Source organism: Rhinopithecus bieti, unplaced genomic scaffold, assembly GCF_001698545.2.
Source record: "Rhinopithecus bieti isolate Rb0 unplaced genomic scaffold, ASM169854v2 scaffold_71134, whole genome shotgun sequence".
NCBI lineage: Eukaryota > Metazoa > Chordata > Mammalia > Primates > Cercopithecidae > Rhinopithecus > Rhinopithecus bieti.
This window is the reverse complement of record NW_016826348.1, coordinates 19709-31702: the sequence shown is the minus strand read 5'-3', so window position 1 is coordinate 31702 and position 11994 is coordinate 19709. Positions and strand designations below refer to the sequence as shown.

The 11994-nt window shown below is 42.0% G+C and overlaps 1 protein-coding gene across 3 annotated transcripts in view; it reads right to left on the bottom strand.

Annotated features, from left to right (window-relative positions):
• The window catches only part of TENT4B (terminal nucleotidyltransferase 4B), a 90375-nt gene that overhangs the window by 77111 nt on the left and 1270 nt on the right, over positions 1-11994 (bottom strand). For all 3 annotated transcript variants that reach the window (XM_017863421.1, XM_017863420.1, XM_017863419.1), the window contains one exon: positions 11555-11994. This exon ends at the window's right edge or, in 2 of these variants, runs on beyond it. In XM_017863421.1, the coding sequence (XP_017718910.1) occupies positions 11555-11994 (440 nt within the window). The remainder of the gene's footprint in view (positions 1-11554) is intronic.

Genomic DNA, 11994 nt, shown 5'->3' with positions numbered 1-11994 from the left:
AAAAAAAAAAAAAAAAATACAAAAATTAGCCAGGTGTGGTGACATGTGCCTGTAATCTCAGCTACTTGGGAGGCTGAGAGGCACAAGAATCACTTGAACCCAGGAGGCGGAGGTTGCAGTGAGCCAAGATCGTGCGACTGCACTCCAGCCTGGGCGATAAAGCGAGACTTCGTCTCAAAAAAAAAAAAAAAAAATGCTGTCAAGTATGTGGAGAAACTGGAAATTTAATTCATTGCTGGTAGAATATAAAATGCCACAGCCACTTTAAAAAATAATTTGGCAGTTCCTCAAAATGTTAAACAGAGAGTTAACATAAGACCCAGGAATTTCTTACCTAAGTATATACCCAAGAAAAATGAAAACACATTCACATAAAAACTTGTACGTGAACGTCTACAGCAGTAATATTCATAACAGCCAAAAAATGGAAACAACCTAAAAATCCTTCTACAGGTGAATGGATAAACAAAATGTGACATATATATGCAATAAAATATTCAGCCACAAAAAGGAATGAAGTACTGACACATGCTACGACACAGATAACCTTTGGAAACATTGCGCTAAGTTTGAGAAGCCAAGCACAAAAGGCCACAAATTGTTATGATTCCACTTATATGAAAGGTCCAGAATAAAGAAATCCACAGAGACAGAGAGTCTCTATGTGGCTGCCAGGATTAAGGGTGTGTGAGGGAGTGGGGAGTGATAATGGGTTCAGAGTTTATTGAAACTGTTCTGGAATTAGTTGCGATGGTACAACCTTCTAATATACAAAACCACTGAATTGTACACTTTAAAAGGGTTAAATTTATGGGATGTGAATTATTATCTCAATAAAAATAAGGAGAAAATAAAGGATAACCTTTTTTGCCTTTTAATTTTAATTTTATTACACGCATATTTTGCTGATAAAAAAGAAATAATGTTGTCTGGGGCAAAGGTTCAGCTTAATCCATGTCTGACAAAAAACAAAAGACTGGAAACAAAATAGTCAACAAGAAATTGGTAAGATAAATTAAGGTACATTAAATCAATGGAATATAACCAAAAATAAGACAAAAGAAAAATAAATAAATAAATGGAATATCACATACACCTGTACTATGAATACAAGGTCATTCTAAAGGCAATGAGACATTAAAAACGGTATAGAAATATATTTGAAATGAAAAGATGTTTGTCATACTAGTAAAAAAAAATTTTTTTTTAAGACGAGGTCTTGCTCTGACACCCAGGCTGGAGTGCAGTGGCATGAATTTAGCTCACTGCAACCTCTGCCTCTTGGTCTCAAGTGATCCTCCCAGCTAAGCCTCCCAAGTAGCTGGGACTACAAGGGCACGCCACCATCATGCCTGGCTAATTTTTTGGTAGAGACTGGGTTTCACCATGTCACCCAAGCTGCTCTCCAACTCCTGGACTCAAGCGATCTACCTGCCTCAGCCTCTCCCAAAGTGCCAGGATTACAGGCAATTCCAAGTGAGCCACCATGCCCAGAGAAAACTTTTTTTAAGTCAAAAAAGTATATTCACAATATTCTGATGCCCTTCTCCCAAAGAAGAAAAAAAATCAGACTGAAAACCAGTTCTAAGTTCTGGCCTCCAGACTGTAAGAGAATAAATTTATTTTATTTAAACAACATTCTTTTATTTAAAGAACAATAGGCTGGGCGCAGTGGCTCACGCCTGTAATCCCAGCACTTTGGGAGGCCGAGGCGGGAAGATCACGAGGTGAGGAGCTCAAGACCAGCCTGGCCAATATGGTGAAACCCTGTCTCTACTGAAAATACAAAAATTAGCCGGGTATGGTGGCAAACAAAAAACAAACAAACAACAACAACAAAAAAAACCCAAGATGGGCTCACACCTGTAATCCCAATACTTTGGGATGCTGAAGTGGGAAGATTGTTTGAGACCACGAGTTCAAAACCCTTCAAAATGGTGAGACCCCATTTCTTTCTTTCTTTCTTTCTTTCTTTCTTTTTTTTTTTTTTGAGACAAAGTTTCACTCTTGTTGCCCAGGCTGGAGTGCAATGGTGCAATCTTGGCTCACTGCAACCTCCACCTCCTGGGTTCAAGTGATTCTCCTGCCTCAGGCTCCCAAGTAGCTGGAATTACAGGCGCATGTCACCATGGCCAGCTAATTTTGTATTTTTGGTAGAGACGGGGTTTCTCCATGTTGGTCAGCCTGGTGACCAACCTCACTGACCTCAGGTGATGCGCCTGCCTTGGCCTCCCAAAATACTGGGATTACAGGCATGAGCCACCGCACCCAGCGAGACCCCATTTCTATAAAATAAAATAAACAAATAAACAAAACCCAACTCTTTAAAGACATTAGAATTATGCCCACAGTAAGAGTCCATATTGATGAAAGAAAAAAAATAAAATATATACATAAAAAAATTAAAAAGTCAAAAAATCTTTACATCAAACTATTAACAGAAATTATATCCTGGTAGTGACATTACAGGGGTTTTCCTCTGTTATTTCAGCTAACACCCCAAACAAACACGAAACTAAAGAGTGAATAACTTTAAAGAACAAAGACACTAAAATTTCAAGCCTTATCACTAGTACTGTATTAAGTCCAAGTTCCTGGAAATTAGCTAAAAGTCACCTAATCATAGAATTAAAACACAATCCTATGTATTATTATTCTTGCTTTGGCAGGAATGTACAATACCTGACAGTGCTAAGAGTTAGGTTACTTTGACTAAATCAAAACAGTGACTACAAAGGGCCAGTAAGGGAAAACTAAGGCACTAAGTCCCAGTTCTCAGGTCACAAAGCTGTTTAGATGAAACAATTTATTCTAGGATAGATTTGAAGATCAAGTATCTATTCTATAGAGTCTAAAGGTATTATTCAGGTACAAAAATGCTGTAAGAAAACTTTACCACCACCACCACCACCAACAAACCACTAGCCACAGGTTTACTCTCTAAAATATAGCCAAGCCAACAGACTATAAAATATCCTCATATGAAAAGACAGGACTCTCAATTTTGAAATAAATCCTGCAGTTTTACTTTTTTATGTTTTTAGAAAATGAGACTAAAGATCTACTTCATGCTAATAACTAGTTTCTAAGAAAAAGCAACATGTAAAGGAAACACTGAAAATTACTTCAAAGACAAAAAAAAGTTAAAATGTTACTGCTAAGAGTAAAACCAAAGAAAAACTTGAAAATTCAAGCCTTTCAAGTCACAATTTTAGAGATTTCTCACTGAGAAAGTTCAATACTGCCAAGATGTTTTAAAATAAAAAAGTTAAAATTAGATGAGGCTATTTTTATTGATTAATATAACGCAAAACAGGCTATCACTACACATATTAGAACTGCTCAAATAAAAAAGTGGTAACACTAAATGCTAGCCAGGATGCAGAGAAACTGGATATCTCATACGTTGTTGATAGGAATATAAGAGGATACAGTCATTCTAGAAAACAAATAGTTCAGCAGTTTCTCTAAAAACCAAACATGCACTTACCATATAATCCAAACATTTGGGCATTTATTCCCTCAAAATGAAAACTTTAATTCATATAAAAATATTTATATACATGAATGTTTATAGCAGTTTTATCTGTAATAGTCAAAAAACTGGAAACCACCCTTCTGGTATGTCCTTCAACAAGTAAATCGTTAAACAAATTGTGTGGTTCAGCCATACTATGGACTACTACTCAATAGTAAAAAGAAATGAACTACTGATGCATGCAGCAATTTGGATGGCTCTCAAAGGAATTATGGTAAAAGAAAAAAGCCAAAGTTACATTCTGTATGATTCCATTTATATAACATTCTCAAAATGGCAAAATTACAGAGATGCAGAACAGATTAGTGGTTGCTGGAAGGGTGCATGCAGCTACAAAGTGGTAGCATGGGCAGCCCTGAGGTGATGGAGTAGTTCTGTATATAGAACTATAGACTGTTAGAGTGGCTATCCAGATCTACACATGATAAAATTGCATACTATTATATACACACACACACACAAATACATGTGAAACTGGTGAAATCTAAAAAAGCCTCATGGATTGTAACAATGATAATTTCCTGGTTCTTGACATTAAACTATAGTTATGTGAGCTATTACCACTAGGTGAAACTTGGTGAAGGGAACATGGACTCCGTACTATTTTTCACAACTCCCTATAAATCTACAATTATTTCAAAATAGAAAGTTAAAAAAAAAAATAGTAGGGCTATGTATGAGGAGGTTAATATAATAACAAATGGAAAAGGTTTAGCATAACATTTGAAACATGGTTATAAAGGCTTCCATTTTGTTGAAACTTTTATTACATTAATTTTTTTTGAAAACACAGGTTTCTGCACTAATTTATTTATTTATTTCAGCAAAAAGCATGACTTGAGCTAGAATTCCTCAATTTAATTACCAAATACTACATGAAATCTCTTGTGCATATGATAAGATTGTTTTCAGACTTAAAATTATCTAAGTGAATAGGGAACCAGTACACAACATAAATGGCTCAACATTCAGCTTTTTTCCCAAAAATCTTTAACTCAAATGTCTTTTACATCATCAAGTAACTTATCAGATGGAAATAAATGTATCATCTGCTGTGTGGTTCCAAATTAAGGAAAAGTCTAGCTCAAAGCCATCCTCAACTTGAATATATATAATCTCTTACAAAAAACAATTACATGTAATCTTAAGAACAGTGAAAGAAACTTAAAGTCTTTTTGGCATTCCACAGCAGCTGAGTCCCTACCAAATATTCTGGGGTGGAAAGAACATTCTACTGGCCATCCTCTGAATTCCTCAGCAGACTCTAAGCTGTCCAGTCAGGTCTGTAGGAAACAGCAAATACCAGGTGCTGGTAACTAGTCTCTAATTCTTCAAAAAAGCATTATCTTTGGCCTACAGCCCCTTCAAGATTACTCTATACCTATGTGTGTGTGAGTGATTAATACAGTCTCTAGTGTTGTGGGTGTGATCCTGAAATAGTTTCCACCACTAAATGTTACTCTTAACAGAGTCAACAGAAGACAGAATAGAAAGCTGTGTGAAATCATATAAAAGCTTGACTTTCTAATTTCCACAGGAAAAAAAATGACTTTAATTTTCTCAGCTTCAGCAGGTGCAAGAATATCTAACCATAGCCATGATGTCTATACCCTTCCTGTGATATTCAGTATGCAGGTTATCTGAGAACAAGTGAGAACCATCTGATCAGTTCAGTATCACCAAGGGAGCCCTTAAATTCTGTTCCCATGGACCCTTCTGTACTTCCAACACTATGATTTGTTGGCAGGAATTTCACAGAAGAAGTTGAGATGTAAGGCCATCTGGCATGCCAGGATCAGAATTTTTCTAATACACACCCTCGTCCCTGACTTAGAATTTTCTAGTATCCCTTTCCCATCCTATCTTTCCTGTAATGTAGTAAGCCTTTTGTGTGAGCACTGGGTAGACAGATTCCAAAAGTCACTCACTGTTTCTTTTGCTTTTCAATAGTTAAAACTTTATGAGTGTTAAGAAAGAGTCCACAAAGACAAAGGGGGAAAGAAAAAAAAAAAGAGTCCAAACACTGAAATGTCAATGGTTAATGGTGACAGTGTTCACTGATCACAGATTTTGGATAAAAGATGGAAGCTGTGGAATGAAAGTTAAGTTAGTGGCCAGGCGCAGTGGCTCATGTCTGTAATCCCAGCCCTGTGGGAGGCCAAGGCGGGCAGATCATTTGACTCAGGAGTCTGAGACCGCCTGGCCAACGTGGCAAAACCTCGTCTCTACTAAAAATACAAAAATTAGCTGGTGTGGTGGCAGGTGCCTATAATCCCAGCTACTCAGGAGGCTGACGCAGGAGAATCACTTGAACCCAGGAGTGTTTAAGTTGCAGTAAGTCAAGATCATGCCACTGCACTCCAGCCTGGGTGGCACAGCAAGACTCCGTCTCAAAGAAAAAAACAAACAAACAAAAAAAACAAATAAAGTTAAGTTAGTTGAACACAGCATACTAAATTTTGAGACATTCTTAAATATGAATTATATTGTTAGTGTACAATCTACACTATAGAAAACCTAACGTCTTCTTAAAAGCGTATTTCAGTACCCAAATCAGTAAAATGCAATAACCTGAAGGTTCCAGTTCACTAAGAATTACTGTGGGCTATAATTGCAAATGCGCAGAAATTAAACAGAGCACAAATCATTTGGAACAAGGCCTCCAAATTATTTCATATTCAATCTACTTATTATGTCTGATTGCTTTGGAGCCCAGCAGTAACACCAATCTCACTGATAATACTGTCCAGAAATAAGCAGAGATAGGCCGGGCGCGGTGGCTCATGCCTGTAATCCCAGCACTTCGGGCGGCCGAGGCGGGTAGATCACCTGACATCAGGAGTTTGAGACCAGCCTGACCAACATGGAGAAACCCCATCTCTACCAAAGATACAAAATTAGTTGGGCATGGTGGCGCATGCCCGTAATCCCAGCTACTCTGGGAGGCTGAGGCAGGGGAATCGCTTGAAACCGGAGGCAGAGGTTGCGGTGAGCTAAGATCGCGCCATTGCACTCCAACCTGGGCACCAAAAGCAAAACTCCATCTTAAAAAAAAAAAAAAAAACAGAAAGAAAGAAGCAAGCAGAGATAAGCCTTAATGCAGCGCTGAAGAAAGGCATGAACATCTTGGGCTTACTACGATATGGTGAAAAATGGGCACTAGAGGATGGCACATACAGGACAATACTGCCCTACAGCAGTGAAGAGCACTACATCTCGGCCCTCCAAATCTCAGCTCCCCACTAGCGGGTCTACCTATACATCCCCCTACTATCTTCTTCCCCAAACCAATAGTCCTTCTGGCCCTTATTTCCAAAAACACCACAAACATTTCCCCAGTCACTCAAGTTCAAAGCTACAGTGTGATTATTAAATCCACTTAACGAATCTGAATCCTCTCCATCCTTACCCTGTAATGCCTCTCACATTCATTCTCCCTTCACATCCCCATTCCCACCATCCTAGTTTAAGAAATTATACCTTAAACCCAAGTTTCCCAACAAGGTCTTGATGTCCCCAAGCCAAATTTGTACTCCAAAACATTGTTTTGAACAAGTCATCCAAGCCTTAAAAAAGCATCTACAGATCTGGCAGTACAGCCAACAGAAACCTATCCTCATGAGCTTGGACAAACACCAAGCACCTTCCACAAGAAGTTTCTGGATCCAGGGCTCAAGACCAAGTTCTGCAAATTCTCTGTATTTGCTACTTCTTGCCATCCCCTCTTTCTCCATAGCAATCAACAACTAAGTCTTTCCAAATAAAAGGGTTTATGGCTTGTTTTCATGGACAAGCAGCAGCAGGTGGACAGCATCCTACACCACAGCCAGTCTTGGAGGGCAGCAAAGCCCAAGAAAGAGAATCAATGGAACCAACTGAAAACATAAAAGGCCAGGCCAGGCGCGGTGGCTCATGCCTGTAATCCTGACACTTTGAGAAGCCGAGGTGGGCAGGTCAGAAGTTCAAAACCAGTCTGGCCAACATGGTGAGACCCCATCTCCACTAAAAATACAAAAATTAGCTGGGCATGGTGGCAGGTGCCTATAATCCCAGTTACTCAGGAGGCTGAGGCAGGAGAACTGCTTGAACCTGGGAGGCAGAGGTTGCAGTGAGCCAAGATTGTGCCACTGCACTCCAGCCTGGGTGAGAGAGCAAGACTCCCTCTCATTCATTCATTCATAATTAAATAAATAAATAAGGCCAGGCACAGCGGCTCACACCTATAATCCCAACATTTTGCGAGGATGAGGTGGGAGGATCACTTGGGCCAGGAGTTGGAGACCTGCATGGGCAACATGGCAAGACCCCATCTTTACAAAAAATACCAAAATGAGCCAGGTGTGGTGGCACTCACCTGTAATCCCAACTACTCAGGAGGCTGAGGTGGGAAGATCACTTCAGCTTGGGAGGCCAAGGCTGCTGTGACCCATGATCATGCCACTGCACTCCAGCCTGAGTGACAGAGCAAGACCCTGTCTCAAAAAAAATTTTTTAAATAAATTTAGGCCAGGCACAGTGGCTCACACCTGTAATCCCAGCACTCTGGGAGGCCAAGGCATGTGGACGGGTTGAGCCCAGGCAAAGGTTTCAGTGAGTCAAGATCACACCACTGCACTCCAGCCTGGGCAAGAGAGCAAGACCCTGTCTCCATAAAATTAAATTAAAATTTAAAATAATAAAAAATAAAAATTTTTTTAAAAGCAGACAAAATCCCTGGTCTGTAGATACATGAAGAAATCTGAGATGGTGAGCCCAAGAGTTTTATTTTGAAGACTTTAGATGAAATCCAATATCTTACTCTACATATTAAAAGAAATGTCCATGTCATGTGTAAGAGGGAAGACATAATAAAAGGAAAGTTAAACGTAAGTGGGCTATACCAAGAGCATGAAGTGAGTCCCTTTGAGAGTTCAGAGGAGAAACCAAAAACATCAAGGACTTAGGCAATGCAAGAGGTCAGAATTCTAAATAAGTCAACCAGTTTGGTTGAAGCAGAGAACACAAAAGACAGCTGCGAGAGACTATATAGCTGTCCCATAGTTCTAGTCCATTTTTCACATGCTTTCTGGTGTCCTCTCCCTATCTGGACTATCAGTTCAGAGGCCAAGAACCAACACAATGTGTTAACCTATTAGCTAACTATCAGTCACATCTTAAGAATTCAGACAACAATGGTAATAGTTTTAGTATATTTAATCTCAGAACAGCAAAACATCGAGGTGCACTCTGAATTCAGATATTTTTAAATACCTGTATCAAAAACAGAAAAATTTCCTTAAGTTAAGAAATAAGGATACTGGCGAGAATGGTGGCTCATGCCTATAATCCCAGCACTCTGTGAGGCCAAGGCGGGAGGAGTGCTTGAGGCCAGTTGAAGACCAGCCTGGGCAACAAATGGAGGCCTCATCTCTACAAAAAGTAAAAATAAAAAAATTAGGCAGGTGTGGTGACATGTGCCTGTAGTCCCAGCTACTCCAGGAAGCTGAGGCAGGAGGATCACATGAGCCCAAGAGTTAGAGGATACCATGAGCTATGATCACATCACTCCACTCCAGCCTAGGCAGCAGAGTGAGACCCAGTCTCCAAAAAAAAAAAAGAAAAAAAGAAAAAAAAAGAAATCAGGATAATGAGGCCGGCACGGTGGCTCATGCCTGTAATCCCAGTACTCTGGGAGGCCAAGGCGGGCAGATCACCTGAGATCGGGAGTTCGAGACCAGCCTGACCAACATGGAGCAACCTCATCTCTACTACAAACAAAAAAGTAGCCAGGCGTGGTGGCAAGCACCTGTAATCCTAGCTACTCAGGAGGCTGAGGCAGCAGAATCACTTGAACCTGGGAGGCAGAGGTTGCGGTGAGCTGAGATTGTGCCACTGCACTCCACCCTGGGCAACAAGAGTGAAACTTCATCTCAAAAAAAAAAAAATTCAGGATACATGAATCAAAGCAAGAATTTCTAAGCACCCAGACACTCTTAACACTCCTGGGAATTGTTTAATGTATTTTTTGAAACTAGGAGGTCTCAGAATTGAAATTCTTTTTTCAATTTTTTAAAAAAATTTAACTGCTGACATCCTCTAAGGGAGGAGGCAAAAGAATGGAAAATCTGGTGAAGTGATAAGCAGTTTTTAAAGAGGTTTACAATCAGTTTTAAAACAGTAATCCCTCTGAGAAATGAAAATTCCTCTCCTAATCCCTTTGAGGGCAATACATTTGAATCAGGAACAAGAACATCTTGCTTCTACTAGGTACAAATATGAACCTTTTAGAGTATCTTCTGCATTAAATAGCAAGCAGAGGAAAGGACAATTTCTAATTTATCAAAAAAATTAAGCATCTTGGACTTATATCTTTTGCTAGACACATGCAAAGAGGCTCCAGTAAAATGCAATTAAGGAACTTCAAGGTTTTCGTTGACAGTGATTACTTAACTGGAGCTTACTCCTATGAAATGAAACTACCAGAAACCCTCAACATCAAGTTGCTTGTCACTAAACCACAGGTTTACGCTTAGACTTGGAAATGCTAACAGGATGGAACCACAAGCCTTTAATAAAACGTGATGACCATGGAGAGCGCCCTTGAAGCTTAGCAACAGAGGACTCAATCCTCAAAGGGTTCCCTTTCTGGAATGTGAGGACAGGTTTGACATGTACCACAGCACCAGTCCTAAAACGCTTGATTGCATTTTCCACAAAAGGTGGGAGTTGTAATAGTAGCATAGAGCAGACACCAGCCCACTGGAAGCAGATGGAACCCACCAACTCATTTTATCTAGACCTTCAAAAAGGTACACAGAACTCTCTCTCTCAGCCAAAGCAGGACAGATCTGAATGAATAAATCCAGGAAAAGGTTCACATGGGATTACTAATTGGTAATTTCATTTGCATGCCGAAGCCCTCAATGTAAAACAGAATCTGAAAAATGAAAAGCAATTTGAAAGCCCGTTCTCCATACTCAAGCTAAACACACACACACACACACACACACACACACACACACACACACACGAGACCCAAAAGCTTTGTTTTGCAAAACAAATAAGACTCAGTAACCTATTCCAACACAGGGATTCTTCTGAACGGTGATCTAGCTGGAAACATTCCCTGCTTATGTACATAATTCACTAGGGGTCAGGTAAGATTCCATTTTCTAACAGCTAAACTTTAAACAGAAAGTCACTAGTGGTGCAATATTCACTCATTAGCATAAATCTCTACCCCCTAGAATGAAAAGCATTGGCTGCCTCTGCCAGGATGACAACTTTACAGTGAGAAGCTGGAGCCGCGGACCATGAACTCCTGGAAAGTTCTATCAGGGCCTCAGAAGAGCTCACCACCTTCCCCAGCCTAAACTTAGCGGTCACCCATCCACGCCACCCTCTCCACAGACAGGGCATCTGTGATATGCGAATTTTTAAAAAATAAAAAGATGGGCCAAAGGGTCAAGAGCAGGCAATGCCTTACAGGGCTGACATGATTGCTGTCTGGGACTGGGGGAGGGGGAGGAGCATTCTGGATGTTTCTATTCTTGGCAAGGAAAGCACCTCCGGGTCCTGCACCATCAAAAAACACTCACATACCAATGTTCTCAGGGAATGAATGATATGCCCGTGCTAAGCGGTCTCATCTTGAGTTGTGATGATGGGGAAAAAGGTGTGGAGGGCTGGAGGCGGTGTGGTGGTCAGGGGTAGATGTGTTTGACTAAGGGGGATGGGAGGAGAGTGAATGGATAAAGCGGGGACCAGGGGAAGGTGTGGACGGTGAAGAGGGAGGGGAGGAAGGTGTGGACGACTAAGGGAGGACAGGAGAGCGGAGGGTGGCGACGGTTAAGGGGGCTGGGGAAAGGTGTGGACGACTAGGGGGGTGGGGATGGCCAGCAGCACCCTCGTGCACCAGAAGCAAAGGCAGGCCGTGGGGGTGGCCACTCCCAGACCCTCACAACCCCCAACTGTGGGCGTGTGCCCGGCTGCGCTTTCGCACCTCCCAGGCCATCGGGCCGCAGGGCCAGCACTCACCCTACGACTCCCTGGTTGTAGTTCCTCCGTTTCCACGGGGTACCGCTGTACACGACCCCGCCGCCGTCTGCTCGGCCGCCCCCCGCGGCCCGCACTCCGCTGGGCTGCAGCAGGCTGTAGTTGAGTCCATACGTGCTGGCCTTGTTGTCGCGCTTCCTCTTGTTGCTGCTGCCTGAGGCCGAGTCGGCGGGATCGGCGGCGGGGACGGCGGCCGAAGGGTGCGGGGACGAGGACGCCGAGGGGGACGAGGACGCCGAGGAGCCCGCCCGGCGGGCCCAGGCCCCGGGCTGGTGGTGGTTGTTGTTGTTGTTGGTCGTCTCTAGGGGCAGGAAGTCCCGCTGCTCCGCGGGCAGCGCGTGGCTGCCCAGCAGGCGCTCCCCGGAGCGGTACATGCCGGCCGGGGCCGGGGCCGGGGCCGGGGCCGAGGCCGCGCCGCCGGG